The sequence below is a fragment of the Equus przewalskii genome, chromosome 1 (genome assembly GCF_037783145.1).
Source record: "Equus przewalskii isolate Varuska chromosome 1, EquPr2, whole genome shotgun sequence".
Classification (NCBI taxonomy): Eukaryota; Metazoa; Chordata; class Mammalia; order Perissodactyla; family Equidae; genus Equus; species Equus przewalskii.
This window is the reverse complement of record NC_091831.1, coordinates 93,840,037-93,859,229: the sequence shown is the minus strand read 5'-3', so window position 1 is coordinate 93,859,229 and position 19,193 is coordinate 93,840,037. Positions and strand designations below refer to the sequence as shown.

At 53.1% G+C, this 19,193-nt stretch overlaps 1 protein-coding gene and 1 long non-coding RNA gene across 2 annotated transcripts; both read left to right on the top strand.

Annotated features, from left to right (window-relative positions):
* The first annotated feature begins 3,495 nt into the window (after positions 1–3,495).
* LOC139083054 (mesoderm posterior protein 2-like) lies at positions 3,496–4,859 on the top strand. Its single transcript, XM_070617618.1, has 2 exons — positions 3,496–4,200; positions 4,515–4,859. The coding sequence occupies exons 1-2, from the start codon at positions 3,496–3,498 to the stop codon at positions 4,578–4,580; spliced, it is 771 nt and encodes a 256-aa protein (XP_070473719.1). The 3' UTR covers positions 4,581–4,859.
* A 6,603-nt stretch (positions 4,860–11,462) lies between these two features.
* On the top strand, positions 11,463–18,048 carry LOC139083062 (uncharacterized). The gene is made up of 2 exons (XR_011539566.1): positions 11,463–11,602; positions 13,192–18,048. It is a non-coding gene; the product is annotated as an uncharacterized lncRNA (long non-coding RNA).
* Positions 18,049–19,193: the final 1,145 nt, after the last annotated feature.

Here is a 19,193-nt window from a genome sequence, read left to right as displayed (position 1 = left end):
CCCAGCGCCCGCTGAGCAGGACCCTCACGCTGGGTTCACGGAGGAGAAAGGCTGGCAATGGAGGCGGGGAACCGGAAGTCTCGGAGAAGGAAGGCATGCCCTTCTTCAGGGCCAAGGCTGAAGATGTGGGCCCCCTACTCAGAACCCAGCCTCGTCCTTCACTCGCTTCATTCTGCCGCCCCGAACTGGCTAACGCAGGGCCCACAAACAGGCTCTGTGCTCAGTGCCATGCCACACATCATCTTAATTTACCCAGCAACTGAGGAGAAAAGTGAGGGTAAGCTAGCTGCCCAGGTTCTCACAGTCGGTGAGGGTGGAGCTGGGCCCCTAAGCCGACGTCTGTCTGATCCCACAGCCCGGCCTCCTGACCATCAAACTCCACTGCCTCCCGGGCTGCAGGCCCCGTGAAGAGCTGGGGGCCACAGCAAACCAGGCCAAGGGCCCCCATTCCAGAACGCGTGCTCTGACATCCCACAGCCCTCAGGGCCTGGGCTCTGGGGCTGGCCCCAACCTGGGGGCCAGGCTGTCCTGGAGAGGAAAGGACAGCATGCAGGGCTCTGTGCTGGCGTGGATTCCCATTTTCCCTAGACCCTTTCCTGGGAAATCCCTCCAGGCTGCCTCTAATGGGTAGAGGGTGGGAGAGAGGAGTAATCGTGGATATTCAGAACCTTCCTGGAGATCACAAGGCCATCCCAACACTCCATCTCTAGCTGCCCGGGCACAAGGCAGTGCTATTTGGCAAAAATTAAAAAATGCTAAAGATGCATCAATAAGGGACTGACTGTGGTATGAGCACGCTATGGAATATTACACAGCAGTTAAAAGGGTGAGTCAGAGAGCTCAGTGTCAACAGCACGTCGATCAGAACCTTCAGAATCCAGATCAAGAAATATATACGAAACCTGATGAGTTCGTTCACAACTGTCAATTACACGTAAGTAAAGTCCAGGATAGGACAATATGTCAAAATTTTATAGTATTGTGCAGCCTTGGACGAATATGATGATTTATTACAAATGATTTCCCACTATTTCAACCTAAGAAGTGTAGGATTGCCTGGTTTCTAAGTCCCCGCTGCTCTTAGGAAAAGCAGTAGTATCTTTTCTCTGGGTTTACACCCTTTTAAGTCATGAAATGTTGCATGATAACTGCTTCTTTCCAAAGAAAGCCTGTTTGAAATCAAGGCCATCGTTAATCGATTCCTTCTTTGTGCGCCATGGACAAACTACAACTTTCCTCTCCCCAAACACAGCAGCTGGAATAAAGTAAACAACAGTTGTCGTGACCAACGTTGTTCACTGTCAATCCTTGCTCCATCATAACGTCAGAGTGGTAACTGGGGCACACTTTCTCCAATATCGTAAAAAAAGTTCCTGAAGAAAGTGATGTAATTTCACCATTGAAAGTTTATCTGCACCACCTGCCATTTTATTTTTTTTTTACCACTTAAAATTACCCACTATGATGAAAATGGACATTTAAATCAACTATGACAACTACGACTGAGCTAACATGCGCTGGCCTGGAATGCTCTAAGATACACTGTTGAGCGAAAAAAAGCAAGTTACAGGCAACGTGCCATAACGTCACCTCACTTAGACTGCGTGTTTTCTGAAGACACCATGTTCCCGTGAACGCAGGGGCCAGGTCTGGAAGGACATGTGACGACAGAACAGCAGCTGTGACCTCTGGGGACAGGTTAAAGCGAGTCCAGCTCCATTTGCGGCGTTTCCATTTCTGCAAAGAGAACGGATTAGTTATGTCATTGGAGTAACTAAAAGTTAATTTTTAAAAACAGCCATAAAAGTACTACTGGGCACCTACTACTTCAGGCTGGCAAGGGCTAGTCTGTTCCTGAAACATCATCGTGTTGACCTTTACTTATTGATTACGAATTTTTTTTAATGTTACACCAGCTCAAAAGTCCACTTGGCTCCCCATGGCCTTGGGAGTATCATCCAGCTTCTTAGCCTGACCCCAGCCAAGGTGCACCCCAGCTCTCCACGCCGCCATCCTCGCACAGTTCCCAAAGCACCTTGGGAAGGCCCACTGCCAGGCCTTTGCTTAAACGGTTCCCACACCCAGAATGTTCTCTCTCTACCCAAGTCCTCCTCACGGCTCGAGGCCCGGCCGTGACCTCTCCTCCTCTGTGGCCCGAGCTCTACAGTCCTGGGCCCCCGTTTGGCCCTCAGCCCCGAGTTCAGCCTTTTCTCCCAAGATCACCGAGAACGCCGACGCCGCCTCTAACCTGGAATTACTGCTGAGGAGTGACGGCTTTTACTCTAAAACTTCATATGTCACAGTTTGTACGAAGAGGCTATATCAGCAGTTCTGTGAGTAGACGCTCTAATTATGAGGCCTGTTTTATAGAGAAGCTCAGGCTTAGCGAGGTTCAGGGCCCCACCCCAGGACACACAGCTAGTTGGTGCTGGAGCTGCTCACGATATAGCAGCCTGACACCCGTCTCTCCCCCAAGGCTGAAACCTCACGAAAGCACAGACCACGACCAGCTTGTTCAGCCTGGTGAGCCTGACACTTACCACCGGCTAAGTATTTAAATATTAAACAAATAATAAAAAGAATAATGCCTACAAGCATCTGGAAACGAAAGTGCCTTCTTTATAAAACAACAGCAGCAAGCGTTTCGCCACTTGCCAGGCCCCACGAAGCGGTTCCGTGGATGTACCCTTAGTGCCAGCACCACCCCCGGTGGTCTGTTATGTCATTACTGCTATGAGGATGAGGAAGCCTGAGCCTCAGAGGAATCGAGTGACTTGCCCAAGGTCTCACAGCACACAAAGAGGGTCTGACTCAGCCCTGCTTGGGGGATCCACCTTCCCCCATCATCACCCACTGCACCCCATTCCTCTTCTCCAGGATGCTCTGTTTTCCAGGGACTGTCATTAACTGTGTGCAGTGTGATGACTTTCTCAGTGTCATTCAGCAAATCAGCAAGTGCGGTTCCAGGGGACCCTGGAAGGTTCACGTGTGTCCCCTCCTCCCCGCGGCTGGCCTTGGAGGCCTCCCCAGCAAACGTGCAGGCCCTGGGTGGAAGTCACTGGGCACAGCCCCCCGGGGGCGGGTGATGAGAGAGGCGGCCGCTCTTCGCAGGGGTCCATGAGTCACTTGAGGGACAGCCTAGCCCCTCCAGACCATGCCACTGTCCACGGTCCTCTGGCTCCTGGGCACTCAACCTGAGCGGGCGGGGCAGGGGGTGGGACAGGGTGAGAAGCTCAGCAGCTGCATCCAGATGCGAATCGAATCGTCCTCACACACTTACAGACCACAAGGGCCTCCATCAGAGCCCCCGAGGGGTCAGAATCCACACCTCCGCAAATGGGCCCCCTTTCCCAGGGGCCGCCTGCCCAGACCCTCCCTGGCTCTGTGGGTTTTGACACCTCTCCGTCACCTGGTGGGGGGCCCCCTTGCACCTCGCCCGATAAAAGCTCAGGCGGGAGCTGGCGGGCGGGCAGCCTCCCAGAGCCGCAGCCGGCCATGGCCCAGTCCCCTCCTCTGCAGACCCTCCTCGGCCAGGATCGCTGGCTCTCGCCCCAGGGCTGGGGCTGGGCCGGCCACGCCGACTGCACGTCCCCGGCCTCCTCCTCCGACTCGTCGGGCTCGTGCCCTTGCGACGGCGCCCGCAGCCGCCCGCAGCCGGCGCCCCCGGCCCGCGCAGCCCGCGCCTCAGAGGCCGCCCCGACGGCGCCCGCAGGAGCACGGCCCGGAGCCGCCAGCGGCCCGAGGCAGAGCGCCAGCGAGCGCGAGAAGCTGCGCATGCGCACCCTCGCCCGCGCGCTGCACGAGCTGCGCCGCTTCCTGCCGCCAGCAGTGGCGCCCGCCGGCCAGAGCCTCACCAAGATCGAGACGCTGCGCCTGGCCATCCACTACATTGGCCACCTGTCGTCCGTGCTGGGCCTCAGCGAGGACAGCCTGCGGCGCCGGCGCCCGCGGCCCAGCGCCTCGCCGCGCCCTCGGGGCTGCCCGCTCTGCCCCGACGGCGGCCCCGCGCAGGTGCAGACGCAGACGCAGACGCGCGGCCCGGGCCTGGGCTCCGCAGCCGGCGCCGCGGTGTCCTGGGGGTCTCCGCCCGCCGACCCCGGGGCTCCGGGTGCTGCGTCCGAGCCCTGCGACCCGCTCGAGCTCCACAACGAGGCGGCGGGCCCGCAGGCGCTGGCGATGGAGCCGGGCCCCTCGTCTCTGGTGGGTACCTCCTCGACCGCGCGGACCCCATCCCGGGACCTCGTGCATGGCGCTGCCTACTGTCGGCGCCCCCGGCCACACCCCTGCGGGGACCTGCCCTGCCGCATCCCCCTAGCAGCCCGGCCTCGCCGGCCCGCGCCCCAAAGCAGCACAGCTCGTGTGCCCGGGCGCTCGAGCGGCGAGGGAAGGGGAAGGACGCGCAGGGGACACGGTCGCGTTCCCCGCCTAAAGCCTCCTAGAGTGGAGCCCATGAGCGCGACAGGCGTGCTCGGCGGCCAACGCTGAGGGCCACGGGGTCCCCTCTGTCCCCACAGCTCTTTCCCGACGAAGTGCTGGCCCTGCTGGAGACCTGGATGCCCCTGGAGTGGCCGCCCGCCTGAGTCGTTGAAGCGACGACGCACCGCTGGCGCCCCGTCTGTGAGCGCCGAGGCTTTCTTGGCCTCAGCTTCGAAGTGGTCCCTCCCCAGACTCTCTGTCCGGGAGAGGGTCCCAGCGATCCTGCCATGGCCCTTCCTGCGAGTGACAGCCTGTGCGCGCCCCGGCCGGCCCTCTCAGCCCCTGTCGCGGTGGAGGAACCCCTGGGCTACAGGCTCGGAGGCGGACAGGACGCTCTGCCTAGTGTGTCTTTATTTATTTGTGAATAAACTTTGTGCTGGTGACAGTTGACAATTTCTTCTTCCTCTGGTGGACACAGTGCTCCCTCCCCCTCCTCCAAAGAACAGAGGAAAGTTGGGAGGGTTTCTTGCAATTTCAGCCCCCAAAGCAAGCAGCCTCAGACCCCTTCCTCCTTGTCCCCGACCCTGGCTTAGCATCTCCTCTTCCAGCTGGGTGGGCCTGGAAGCAGGAGGCGCTTCAGATGAGAATGTGGCAGCAAGTGGACTCTGTCCGTCTTTTCTTTGCACCTGGTGGGAAGCTGGGTAAAAGCACAGTATCTGTAGAAGATACCTTTCCACTAGCGGGTACTTACTGTGCCTCACGTCCTCTCCATATTTTATACCCGAATAACCATTGTACAGAAGAAGAAACCAAGAATCAGCACTCAGGCCCTGATAGGACTTCAGGACCCGAGCCCGCAGCCCTGGCAGGATTGTGCCAGCTTCGTTCATTCTGGCCTGGGGGACACCAGCCCCAAAGGCTGGTTTCCGGTGTCTGGCGTCCCTATTCCCCTAGCGCTGGAGCATCACGGCCTGGACCTGGGATTTTTCCATCTCCCTTCACTCTGGTTTCTCTCCCATGTGGCTTAGGGACATAGCATCACTCTAATGCAGCGTATGTATTAGACATCGCTCCTCATTATTCCACTCCCCACCCCTACCCCGGCGCACTAGTCCACTTTCTCTACAGCTTTGCTGGTTCTGGATGTTTCGTATGAGTGCAGTCATACAACATGAGGCCTTGGAGTCTGGCTTCTTTCACTTAGCATGACGTTCTCAGGGTTCATCCGCTCGTGTTGTCTCCTGTGTCTACTTCCTTTCTTTTATTGCCCAACAGTATTCCCCTGCAGGGATGGGCCATAGTCGACGTGTTTACCCATGGATGTTGGTCGGCTTGTTGGGAAACCACCTGGGAGAGCATTTCCAGTGCTGGGCCCAGGCCAGGAGGGGAGCAGTTCAGAGAGGGGTGGGGGTCACTGCTGCGTCACTCAGGAGTCCAGGCCCACCCGGGCCAGCATTTGGCTGCAGAGGGTGGGATCCAAAAGCAGAGGCCTTGGGGGGAGGAGCGGGACCTCACAGCTTTGCTGATCACCCCCTGTCCTGCCTCTCCACCCCCATCTCCCCTCCCCTCCCAGGACTCTAACTGGAGCAGAGCAGGAAGTCTTTTCCAGGAGCCTACCCAGTTCAGAAAGCCTATTTGCATGGCAAAGGCCCCCTGGTTTAGGATGGGGAATTAAAGTTATTAGCAAGTCTTTTCACAGAGAAGTGGGGCTCCTTGCCAGCCCCCTCCCCTGGGGAGGGCCTCTCCTGCCTGTCAGAGCTGGAGCCCTCCCCCGACTGTTGATTAGCACCTGGGTGTGAATTTTCATTAACACGTCCCTGCTAATAAGACAGGAGTGGAGATGGGAAGGGGCTGCCTCCCACCCCACCCCCTCCCCCCGCCCCTTCCTGGGCCAGCCCCACTGGCACCCAGAGCAGACGCTGCATCCCCATTCAGGGAGACGGGTCAATAACCAGCGTCCAGGTAGGTGAGCCCTGGCATGTGTGCTCTCAGTTCCCAGCTGAGGGCGAGGTGGCCCCAGTCCTCGGGGCTTCAGGATGGGAAAGTTAAGCAAGAGGCTGAGGAGCAGATGCTCAGCCTTCACAGGCAGCTGTGGTTCCAGAGCCCCCGGTGCTTCCCCGCTGTCCTGCCCTCCTGACAGCTCAGCCAGCTTGTCTCAAGGACAGAGGACGCTGGTGGCACCTCACCTCACCCGGGACAGGTCCCAATCTTGCTCGGGACATTCATACAGCCTCAGGGAATGAGATTTGAAGGGTCTCAGTTAACTCATATGGACAGAAAAGAATAGTGGGCCCAGACTGGATGCCCAGTGGATCCAGTTATACAAGCAAGTACCTTTCTGGGAGGGAGGACGATGTGACAGCTTCCTAAGAAAGAAAAGGAAAGGAAGACAGATGTCCAGAGGTGTTGAGAGGAAAGAATAGAGGCTTGCTAGCAGGTTAGGTTGCCTTCAGAGGAATAGGTGTTTGATTCAGGTAATCATTCCTACTTTTGACTGTTTTGAGTGGTTTAAAGAGAGAAATTTAAATAGCACAAAATTATAAACACCAACTTTCATTCTTTAAAGTGTGGCCATAAATGTATGTATCCTGGTCTTGAAAAGCATTGATTTACACCCAGCCGTTTCCCTGTTGAGATTTCAGATTCATCCAGCAAAGTATTTTCTCAGTTTCCTCCTTCTTACATCGAGATAACCTTTTGGTTTATTGGCGTTATCTTAATTCTTGTGTTAAAATGAAACTCTTCCTGGTTGCGATGTTCCTGGGTCAAATGACCATTAGATTTGCCAGGAGCTGAGAAATCAGTAGCACCTTTGTTTGAACTCTTTTAACAAACACTGCTGAATGAATTTTGCTATTTCATTATTTTAGATGGTTGCTGACCTAGCAGAAAGCTGTGAATTATCATTACTTGATAATTCATATTTGTTCATTGCACGCTGTCTTAGGCTGGGTTTAGGGCTCTTGAGGACCTTTATGTCTTTGCTTTCTTCTGTTCTCATGGTTTTTATTGGCACCAACATGACTCAGATTTCCTTTCCCCTGCCTACATTTGGCGGTTTGGTTCTTTAACTCTCAGCGTTCTCTAAGGTATTTACCTACATTTCTGCTGCATCCTCAAGATCAGTCCATCGGGCAACTCCTGTCATTTAACAAAACCATTCTTTGTGATCTGGCTGTGTCTCTAGTATTTTAGGTACATGAGTTTAGTATTGATTCTTGGCTGCCCAACCTCCAGCTTTCTCAGGTACCCTCTGTCTCCACTGGGAAAATGATATGCATCTTTCATGGTCTACTTCATGTTCAGTGGAAGAGTCTTTGCTGACTTGTCAGCTTGACATGGCAGCTGGTAAGCTGATCCCTAGTTGCTCATCCTTTGCTCATTGACACCACATGAGTGACTATGCTGACCGAAGGTCAGTTGTGATGTGTTCAGACCTGTTGATGCCAGTTACTGGTATTATAATTATGTAACTTAATTAATAATATACTGATGAACCATGAGTGAGAAAAGAGAACTGTTCTGTGAATACTTTGGAAAGGCAAGTTTACTGAAAAAAAAGAAAATGAAATTGAATCAGGTTTGGGCAAGATACTATAGAAGACTAGAGGTGGAGGGAGCCTAAACTTCTAGAATGATTCTGTGCTTCCTGCTTCACAGGAGTCGAGATCTCCCTGTACCTTAGAGAAGCTGGAGATCGCAGAGGATGCTTTATGGGAGAATTTTATGCAAGAAAAGTTGACATAGAACTCCAGTCAGCAGGAAAGAGCTCTTTGGTCTTAAGTCAGAAGTTTGGTGGCTCTCGAAGTATTGCTTGTGGCAGATGATTGTGGGCTTGGACGTTGGCACAAAAGTCACAATGTAAGTCCTAATAACTGTGTCTTTATTCCGTGAGTTGTTGGTTTTAGATGCTATCCGTCGGCTCTCAGTTATGGCGGATGAGGAACTCGGTGTTCTTATTCTACCTCCCACCTTCTTCCTCCCTTTTGCTCCTTGTTGCCAGCTGCAGCTTTTCTACCTTGTCAAAGCATACAGCACTGACTTTCTGTTGTCCCTTTAATCCCATTTTAGTCTTAGTCCTACCATCAAGTAGACTCTGTGCTCACCACCAGTCTTTCTGCCATAGTTTTTCCAGTCACTCCTTCGTTGGCAGAAGTGTTTCCTTTTGTAGTTGCCTCAAGAAAGACTCATGGGAACAACATTTCCCGGTACTCTTGATTGACAGTTAACCGGGTATAAAATTCTTGGGTCACGCTCTCTCTCCTTGGGAATTTTGTGCGTGTTGCTCCTTTTTCTGCTAGCAATGAATTTTACTGTGGAAATTTTCGAGATTTCGTCCCTCTCTTGAGTGATTTGATCTTTTTGCCTGGTTGTGGAAATCCCGACATCTGCCTTCACATTTGTCTCGGCACTGACTCATCTGGGTGGGTGTTCCGTGAGCCGCAGAGTGCCCTTTCATAGCTAAATCCTGTTTTGTTTCAAGAAACATCTTGAGTTACATCTTTATGTAATCTTTATGGACTAATCTTTACATATTTGCTCCATTCCATGTTCGTTTTCTTTTATGCGTATGTTCCGTCTCCTTTGCTGTCTTCTGTACTCTCATTTTCTCTCTGTTCCTTTTAACTCTTTTTCATTTCATTTTACTTGCTTTTTCCGTTTCTCTCCTTTTTGTTCCTTACTGTGTTTTCAGCAGCGCCTCTTCTGCTTTTCGCTCCTTCCAGTTTCCTCTTCATTTCTCTCTCTTTTTTCCTGAGCTGTGCTGGTATGTGTCTTCCCTGCTTCTCTCGTAAGCTCTTGCACTTTTGCTTTGGCCTCTTGCTTCATAGTTTTCTTTCTTTGATTTTGCAAAATATTTAATTTTATTTCACCTGCTCCCTGGCAGCGTTCTTCCAGTGTGTAGTCTTAGCCTACCGTTTGGTGTTCCTGTTTCTTTCCTAATTTTTCCTTCTTGTGTCTTTATGTGGATCCTCAGCCGATTTCGTGTTTATAACTCAACTTTAAATAGGTAGGGTTTTTCAGGCACCAGCTGTTTGCAGGATGCTTGTTTAGGGGAGGGCCCGAGTCTGTGTTCCAGGCTGGCTGCAGTTCTCATGATTTGGGGTCCTACCCCAGGGCTGTGTGAGTGCATTTCCCCGTTATTTCTATCCAGCCATGAAGGGTAAGCATCTGTGAGCTTTTCCACAATGCAGAGGCGGCCACAGAGACCGACTGTGAGGCGCATACCCCTTGTTTGTGTGCTTTCTCATTTAGCCCCAGCTCCAGGTCCAAGGCAGTTCCTGCCTTCCCGAAACAAGCAGTCCCTTTGGTCCCAGAGGGTGTGTCCTTCACCCCCAGGAAGCATGTTCTTACAGGTCTGTCTGAGCTCTCCCGCCCCTGTGTGCTCTTTCCATAGCGTCCTTCTTTCCCTTCTCTAACAGGAAGAGCCCTTGCTTGGGCTCCCTGCTCTTGGCAGCTTTTCCACCTGTTTTGGGGCCTGGGATTCTGGTTATCTTCTAGTTTTGTTGAAAATGGAGTTTGTGCTTTTATTTATTTCTCCTTTTTGCACTTAGAGTACATTTGAATAGCATTTTAAAATTCTGACTTCCTGATGCAGTGTTCAAATCACAAGTCTTCACTGATGTTTTCTTTTAACCAACCGCTGGTCCCCGTGATGTCGTGTGTTAAGCCTTGCCTACACCTTCTCCATACAGCCTCCACCACCTCACTGTCATCCGGCTCCGAGCACCTGAAGCCCAAGGCGTGTGCTCCGCAGACGTACGCAACGCCTTTCATTCATTGAGCATGCCCCCTCTGCACTGGGCGTTGTTCCAGGCCTTGGGGAGAAAGCGTGGGGGGATTCATACAAGATCTTCACACACAAAGGCGAGTCTGACACATGACTCCACAGGCCCGGGGGTGAGCGATGAACGGAGGGGAAGACAGTTTGGGATTTTGAGGTGGTTTGGTGGAAGGGGTGGAACGTGAGCTCTGGAGTCTGACCTCCAGCTTCAGTGCTCAGCTCTGCTGCTCATATACGTGACACTGGGATAGTCTGGTGACTTTGCCAAGTGTCGGTTTCTTTATATATAAGGTGGAGATAGCATTACCTGCCTCAGATGGATGCTGTAAAATTAAAATAAGTTACGTCTCACGTGCTGAGCACATAGTGGATGCTCAGCAAGTGCGACTTCCCCCAGGAAGAAGGGCTTTGTTAAACAGAGGGAACGAATACTGACAGTACTGGTGTAGAGACCTATGTTTTTAATTGTCGTAAAATTTACGTAACTTAAAGTTTGCCGTCTTCATTTTTAAGTTCACGACTCAGTAGTGTTAAGTACATTCACACTTTTTGGGCAACCTGTTCCCAGAACTCTTTTCATCTTGCAAAACTGAAACTCTATCCCCATTAAACAACCACTCCCGATTCCCCCTCCCCTCAGTCCTCGGCAACCGCCATTCTCCTTCTGCCTCTATGGTTTTGACCATAGGTGCCTCATAGAAGTGAAATCGTACCATATTTGTCCTTTGTGTCTGGCTCTTTCACTCAGCATAGTGTCCTCAAGGTTCATCCATAACTGGACCCACTTAGTGCCAGTCGGTGTTGATGGTGATGGTATTAGTAGTGAAGGACATCGGTGTTTCTTTAGAACCCACTGTGTGCCAAGCAGCAGGCTAGGTGCTCGACACAGGTCATCTCATTCCGTCCTCACCTCAGTCCTGATGGAAGCTGAAGCCCTGGACGGATCGTTTGCCCGAGGTCAGCCACCTGAGAGAGAGCTGAGCTGACATTTACACGAGGTCTGTCTGCCTCCGGAGGCTGTGCTCTCAGCCACCACCTCCCCTCCTGACTATATAACCAGGCGTCTCCAGTACTTCTCGGTGGGATTCATGTCATGATGCACGGGGACATGGGGGAGACCCCTGTGGTCTCACTTGAGCAGTTCACGTCCAGGGGGCTCAGGTGTGTGTTGTGAAGCAGGAGCTGTGCCCAGTCTGGCCACTCTGCCGCCACAGGACAGCCCACGAGGTTTCCTTTGGGGCCCCCCCCTGCCTACCACCCAGTGCTCTAACCTCCTTGTTTTTGCGTCCTGTTTAGGTACACTACATCCTCCAGGAGGTGGTGATGGGTGGGATGGTGTTGGAAACCAACATGAATGAAATCGTGGCTCAGATGGAAGCTCAGAACAGGCTGGAGAAATCCGAGGTGAGTGCGCAGCTGCGCTGTTGCCCTGGCAGTTAGAGAAGACCTGGGGGAGGAGCAGTGGATCCGCATGTTGGTTTGTGTCGCTGTGGGGCCATAGGAGCGTTTCCTACTCATCTTCTGTCTTCCTTGAGTCCATCAAACCTCATCTATTGGAAAGCCCGTCCTGAGAATTAAACGGGGAAGAAGGAGGCTAAAGGTGTGAAAGGAAAGCCAGACGGCACGGAAGGCAAACAGCTTCTGGCTTGGGGGTCATTGCCCATGTTTGTGGTTGTAATTCCTCCTCGCACAGCCACACGTTCCCTGGAGGGACCCAGAATCCTCCTCTCCGATTCCCGTGTGGTTGCCTTGTTTGTGTGCTGTGTGAGTCTGGCCTCCCAGCAGCCGTTTCTCGTGGTGTCTTTTAGACTCAGAGTTAGCAATTTCCTTATTTCCAGTTGGGCTTATAAAAAGCTACAGTAGAGTTTGGGCTGAGTTTGAAGATAACGTGCCCCGATCCACCCCAACCTGGTGCGGGGCTTGGTCCAGATGCTCACAGTAGGTTCTGTCCTGTCCCCCTGAGGGCTCTCCATTGCCTTGTCCGCCTGCTCGGGGAGCAGAGGTTACAGGATACTCCTTCACATGTGGCAGAAACAGGCGAGCAGATTACCTCTTTAATTACCTGGGTGTCTTAAAGAGCTGCCTTGCTTTGTGTAAAGGAACTTGATCTTGCAAAACCAGGAATTCTTGCTGTGAGGGCTGGCAGGCCTGCTGAAGAAGCTTGTCCAGACCACAGCTATTGTGGCAACTGTCGTTCCTTTAGAAATGCAGGCTGGGATGCTTCCAGGAATAGTGAATGAGTCAGAGGCAGGGGGTTTGGAAACCAGAAGGAGTGGGCGTTTGCTGGGTGAGGGGTAATTGGAGTGGTATCCCGAAAGCAGTCAGTGCAGAGGAAATGGTTTTGAGAGCGTCCTGGTCAGCTTCTCCCCTTCTCTGCATACGGCTGGGCCTGGAGGGTGAGGGCTGACCAGAGTCCCGGTGGCTCTCTGTGCTTGTCTCCCGTCCTTCCGTGTCTCTGGGCTCCTCCACCTCCATGTCTTTCTTCCCATCTTGTGCCACGTGACATTTCCAAAGCCAGCTCTTTCCAGGCACATTATTAGTTGGCAAGCACTTGCCCTGAGCTGTGACATTCCTTTTCCTCTTAAGAATTTCCCTGTGACTGCGCTTGTCTGTGAGTCTTCAGTCTCTTGAGAAAGGGTTTCATTTTATTTTGTTTTGTAACCTGAAAAGTGCCCCAATAGTGGACAGGACTTGGTTAAACCATCTCAGATTATTTCAGCACCTACTGTGTGCCGGGCACTGTTAGGTGCTGGGGCGATAAAACTGCATGAGCTGCAACCCCGCCTTTCGGAGCACAGAGTTTGGGTCTTACACCGTGGTCCCCATCTAACCTAAGATCGTTTTGCTGGCTGCCCTTGAGGAATAGGGAGGAAAAATCAGCACTCATGTTGTGTGTGCTCAGTTTGGACGTTTTCTAGGCCCCTTCACTTGTTTTTTAAGCCTTAAACGGATGACACAGGGTTGTCTCATGCCCACCTCTCATTTCTCCTCAGGGTGGCCTCTCGGCAGCCCCCGCCCGGGCCGTGTCTGCTGTGAAGAACATCAACCTGCCAGAGATCCCTCGGAACATCAACATCGGCGATCTCAACATCAAAGTCCCCAACCTGTCCCACTTCGTCTGAGGGTCAAAGACTGGACTGAACTGGAGTCCTTGAAACCAGCAAAGCCAAGCCTGTCCTGCCATGGCACCCACTCCCAGCCTCAGAAGTCAGGCCTTGGGCCCAGACCCTTGCTGTCACGGCATGGGGACCGGAGTCCTGTGTCCACTGCCAGCCGGTGTTCGGTTCTCACATGTGCAGCTTTGCCGGTCTCTGATGCACGTGGCCGTTGCCGATGTGTGGGGTCCTTGGCTTCCTCAATGGGGGGTCCGCGTGCCCAAGCCACTCACACCCTTTACCTCCCGCCTGCAGCCACTCCCAGGGGCTGGGGACTATTGAGAGCCCATCTGCTTCCCAGAGCCCCCTCACGAGGGCATTCTCTGACTGGAGGCTTCATCCTTAGCACCACGAGGCTTCTGAGCTCCTGTAGCATTTACTTTTGCTGGTGAGGTGCCATAGCTCAAAAAGGGCTGATGCTTCAGATTTGGGGGTGTGCTGAGTGGCACACCAGGCGGGATTTTAGGAGAACCAGAGTTGCCCCCTGGCTCTAGTAGGGTTATCATACCCAGAATCCTTCTGTGTTAGCCAAGCTTTCTGATCACCGCCTCCTGCAGAATACACGTGCCCGCTGCCCTAGTCCTACGTCTGCTCTCACAGGCGTTCTGTGCAGGACACTCCAACTTGTAACCCTGGGGCATGCGCACCACCTTTCTGCTAACGGGGAGAGAGCCCCTGCACGGCCACCTCTCCAGCACACCCCAGCCCTCCCAGGGAAGAGGCCCTGTGTCTGTAGAACACGTGGACCGTCTCCGAATTCCGACTCTCCAGGTTTGAAATACATTCTCCTCACGAGGAGCAGACAGGTCTGTGGCCACGTTCTGAATGATGAGTCTTGTCAGTCCGGGGAACCCACTGCCCCTGGAGCTGCTTCTGGAGCAGGACAGCCTGGGCCGGGCCACCTGTTCCAGACCTGGCTCAGGGGAAGGCTGGGGACCCGGGAAGCGTGCTGGTGAGACTGGTCACGGTGCAGCATCTTTTCCCTGCTTTGAGGGGGTCCCTCCCTGAGCTCTGCTCATGGGCATGGCCTGTTCCCCTGAGGGGACCTTCTCCCAGAGCTGGCTTTGGAAGCCTGTGAATGTTTTCGTGTGATAAGAGTCTTTCTTCCGGTGGTGAAGTTAGAGCTGAAACTGCTCCTGGAGGCAGACCTCCTGCTCCTGCGCTGCCTCGGAGGCCAGGTCTCAGCTCTGCTGTGGAGCTGCCTTGAGGTTAGGGAGCTCACTGCTCCTTCATAGTCAAGTCTCCCAGGCTGGGGACTTCTCATACCTGCTGGCCGGGGACCCAGACTGTTTCCTCAGGCCTCCTCATGCTGTCGCAGAGCCCATTGGAGATGGTGCCCAACAGGACCGTGTGTCAGGACCACGTATTTTCCCACTTGGAACAGTGCTTCCTGTGCTTGGTGCCCATCGCTCCCTGCAGCCTCTTGTCCTCACTCTTTCAGGTGCCCTCTGATAACCTCAGAGATGGGCAGTGTTGGTCAGCAGGTGGGCCCTCTTATGTTGAAAGAGGGAAATGTGGGCGAATATATCTGATGTAAAAACTTCTGATAGCGTTCTGTTGAGGGTTTAACTTATTTTGTTTTGGTGAGGATGATTAGCCCTGAGCTAACATCTGTTGCCAATCTTCCTCTTTTTGCTTGAGGAAGATTAGTTCAGAACGAACATCCATGCCAGACTTTCTCTATTTTGTTTGTGGGTCACTGCCACAGCATGGCTTGAGGAGCAGTGTGTAGGTCTGCGCCCGGGATCTGAACACACGAACCCCAGGCCACCAAAGTGGAGCATGCCGAACCAAGCACTGTGCCACCAGTCCGGCCCCTAATTTTTTTTTCCCCCACAAACATTTCAGTATGTTCACATCCTTCTCTCTCAGATTTGCTGAATGTGAAACAGGAACGAAGGAAGGAAGCCAATGTTTATTTTGCCCCTACTGAGAGGTGGCATGACCACAGTCCTTCCACAGCCCTTACAGCAGACATTCTCATCTGCATTTTGCAGGCGAAGGAAGTAAAACTCCGAGGTCAAGTAACCTGCTTTAGGTCACCCAGGGCTGAGAGTTAAGACTGCCTGTCTGCCTGTCTCCAAAGTCTGTATTTTTCCCTGCTCAAGATGGCTTCTCCCAATTTTATGTTCTTTCTTACAGATAAGGAAACTGAGTCTCAAAGAGGTGAAGTAGCTCCTCACAAGCTCTAGTGGAAACAGGCTCGGTTTCTAAGGTGGCGGGTGACACCACCACAGAGTGTGAGCAGGAGGTGCTCTGCTCGTCCCCAGGGTGCTGTGAGGAGGTGGCCGCCCAGAGTGTCTAGTGCTGTGTTGAGGGTTACAAAGCTAGAACCACGCCGTTTTTCTTGAGTTATTTGTTTTGTGATTTAATGCAGGACTTCCGCATGTCCTGGCTTTCCTGGGATGGTCTTCACATGTTTTGCCTGCCAGAAAGTAATGGTTCCCAAAAACCATTGACTGGTCCTGGAGACTTCAACAGTGGGATCCCAAGGACATCCCTCACACAGCCCCTGGAAACAGCCTACAACCTCAGTCTGCTTTGTTATTCAGAAAACTCAATCCCTTGGACAAGCCACAATACTTGTTCATTAACTGCTTCAGGTTGCCTCAAATCCAACTAGCTTTCTTGCTTGCAATCAGCAAAGCCATAAGATTTTTTGTGTTTTTTTTTTTAAGTAAGAGTAAATCCTCATTGGCCTTTCTTTGGACGAGGATACAGATATTGCTGCCGAGACATGTCAGTTATAAAAATTGGGGCCGGGCTTGAATTTGGGCATCCTTGGCCCAAATAGTTACACTGAGGATTTCCTGAAGTTGTACAGAATCCTGGGTTTTCAGTGCTCCCTGCCACTAAGTAAAATCTAAAGTTCTTCCATTGTGCCGTTTCTAGGTGCCTGGTGACTGCCGGGCTCAGTTCTAGGCGCTGAAGATTGAGAGAGAGAAACGAGGCTCTGCTTCCTGCTGTTGTCTGTGCTGAGATCTCTCAATGCTCAGACGGGGTCTGACTGGGAGCCTGAACTTGTGGAGACTGGAGTCAGTGCCTTTGTGTTACATGGGATGCTTACGGGACAATACCCCACTTCCCACCCTCAGCTGACGCCATCATGCCTGCTGGGCCGTGCTCCAAACAGCCTGCCTCAGTTCAACCTGCCGCCCTAAGAATACCATGGACTGGGTGGCTTAAGCAGCCAGCATTTCTCACAGTCCTGCAGGCTGATCCAGATGTAGTGAGCACCTGCTTCCTGTACCACAGAGGGCCATCTTCTTGCTGTGTCCTCAGAGCAGAGAGAAAGCTCTGGGCTCTTCCTGGCCTTCTCAGGCAGTGCAGGCTCCACCCCCATGGACTCATCCAACCTAATCGTCTCCCAAAGGCCCACCTCCAAATAAGGTCACACTGGGTATTAGAGTCAACATAGAGATCTGGGGGGACACATTCAGTCCATACGGTGCACCCACTTACCACCTGCCTTCCAGGCCTGTTCACGGCCCTGTGCTTGTCACGTTGAGGAGCAGGTCAGGATATCTCGAGTCTTCTGAAGTGCCTGTTATTCAGGCCTCTGCCACATACAGAGCCAGCCCTCCCTCCCCACCACCTCCACCTCCGTGGGGCCACCCTGGTGAAGTGCTCTCTGACCCCAGCTTCACCAGAAAAGAAACCGGGGGAGTCTGGAGAAAACCAGGCTGCTGGCTCAGTTCTGTCTTGTGGACCAGTTTTTAGTAGGGGGTCTCCTTAGTGTGGCCATCTGTCCGTGGCTTTCCAGATAGGATGCAGAGTGATGGATGCCTGAAGACAAAGATCAGGAGTGAGAGCGATGGCCAAGGTGGAGAGCCACTGAGGGAGGAGAGACCCCAGGGGCTGTGGGCTCCTTGCAGAGGCCCTGCTCTTCAGCTCCCAAGTCGTGTCTCCCTCTCGCTCCCACCGCGAGGTGCCTCTCCCTTTGTGGCCCTTGTTAGCCTGGTCTCCTCGTCCACTTGGACACCTGCGTGTCGTCAGTGCTCACAGGTTGCTGAATGGCTGTCCTCGAGGTTGAGGCTTTGCCCTCTCAAGCACTGGGGGTTCTGCATCTGCTGCGTTCTGGCCACAGCTGGCAGATATGCAGATAGGTCCCCCTTAGGGAAATAGTTCCATGAAAATGATTAATCATTTCCAAAAGACTTTAAATTCTTTCCTATTTCAATGAATTAATGTTTTAAAAAGGGAACACTTTCATGTAGTTCAAACTTGAAGATAACAAAAGGCTGTTCAGCCGGACTCCCACCCTGTTCCTGGAAACCACGGAGCTCCCCATGCCTGGTAGCAACAAGTGTTTCCATTTTAAAGGATTAAGAAACAGTCCCTGGATTTTTATTACTAAAACTGAAAGAGTGTATCTTCTTGGATGAGTTATGTTCCATTTGACCTTGGTGATTGACCTCAGCCCAGTACACCCATGCCATTCTCTGTAGGGAGGAGGGGCCTCCGAGGCAACCTTGTATAAAATAGCACCCCTACTTCAGCACGACCTGTCCTTGCACTGCCTGTCCTTTTTGTGACGTACTGTGTGTTTGGGTTGTGGTTGCTGTTCCCTACTAAGATGCACGCCCCTCAAGGGCAGGGGTCTGTCCCTCTTGTTCACTGCTGTATCCCAGCTGCTATGAACAGTGTCTGGTTTGTACCGCGCAATAAAGAAGTGCTGAAGGAGTGCAAGGTTAAGACAGACAGGGATTCTTTTTTTTTTTTTTTCTTGAGGAAGATCAGCCCTGAGCTAACGTCTCCCGCCAATCCTCCTCTTCTTGCTGAGAAGGCCGGCCCTGAGCCAACATCCGCGCCCATCCTCCTCCACTTGATATGTGGGATGCCTGCCACAGCGTGGCTTGACAAGCGGTGCCATGTCCACACCTGAGATCCAAACCAGTGAACCCCAGGCTGCCAAAGTGGAACATGCGCACTTAACCACTGCACCCTTGGGCCAGCCCCAGGAATTCATTCTTGCAGTCACTCAGCTTGTGCTCTCCAGGGCTCTGTGCTCAGCACTTTGGGAAGGAGAACCAGGGTAATGGCGTTGGGAGCAGCAGGTGGGGAGGGACCAGGTGATGCCTGTGGCGGATGAGGGAGAGGAGAAAGGCAGAGCTGATGACTGGAGGACCAGTTGAGAAAGGAGGAGGTGGTCTGGGAGGGAGAAAAGTCCTGAGTTTGGATGTGGACATATTTGGGGGGAGTTCTTGGAGAGTATCTGGGGCAGGTGTCCACCAACCAGCTGGGAACCTGGGAGTGGGCAGAGAGGAAATGAGGGCCCTTCCCAGGGAGATGGTGGTTGGAGCCATGGGGACAAGCACAGTGGCCAAGAGATGACAGGAGAGGGTTGAGGGCGCAGCCAGTGGGCAGGGGAAGGGAGAGGGGACTGGAGGGACTGCAAGTCAAGGACTTTCAACAAGATGGGGCCCCTGCTGAGAGGCCAGGGACTGGCATGAGGAAGAGGTGGCCTCTCCTGGGTTTGCAATTGCTCCCCCGAGCCCCCCCGCAGTGAGGCAGCGAAATGAGGGAACTTTGAAGGGGGGATTCTAGCCTAGGGATGGAGCAGAGCCAAACCTCAGGGCGGTCGTGTAGGAGTGTGGGTCTCAATCCCGCTCTGACAGAGTGTCCTCATCCATAAAAGAGGCGCCCGTAACTCCTGCCTCAAGGGGCTGCGGTGAGGGTCAACTGGGAGAATTGGTGTAGAACACAAAGGGCTCCGGTGGTGGAGTCTCTGGAGGTGAAGCTTCCCTTACAGTGAGAAGGTGGAAGACAGCAGCAAACTTGTGATTGGTACAACCAGAAGCGCGGGAGACAGCCTGGAACTCCCTTCCCCCGGACCAGCA

Bases quoted from the DNA above. Each gene is read 5' to 3' on its own strand.
- LOC139083054 (XM_070617618.1), top strand. From the start codon at position 3,496: ATGGCCCAGTCCCCTCCTCTGCAGACCCTCCTCGGCCAGGATCGCTGG. The intron at 4,201-4,514 runs GTGGGTACCTCC...CTGTCCCCACAG, and splicing joins AGCCGGGCCCCTCGTCTCTG to CTCTTTCCCGACGAAGTGCT.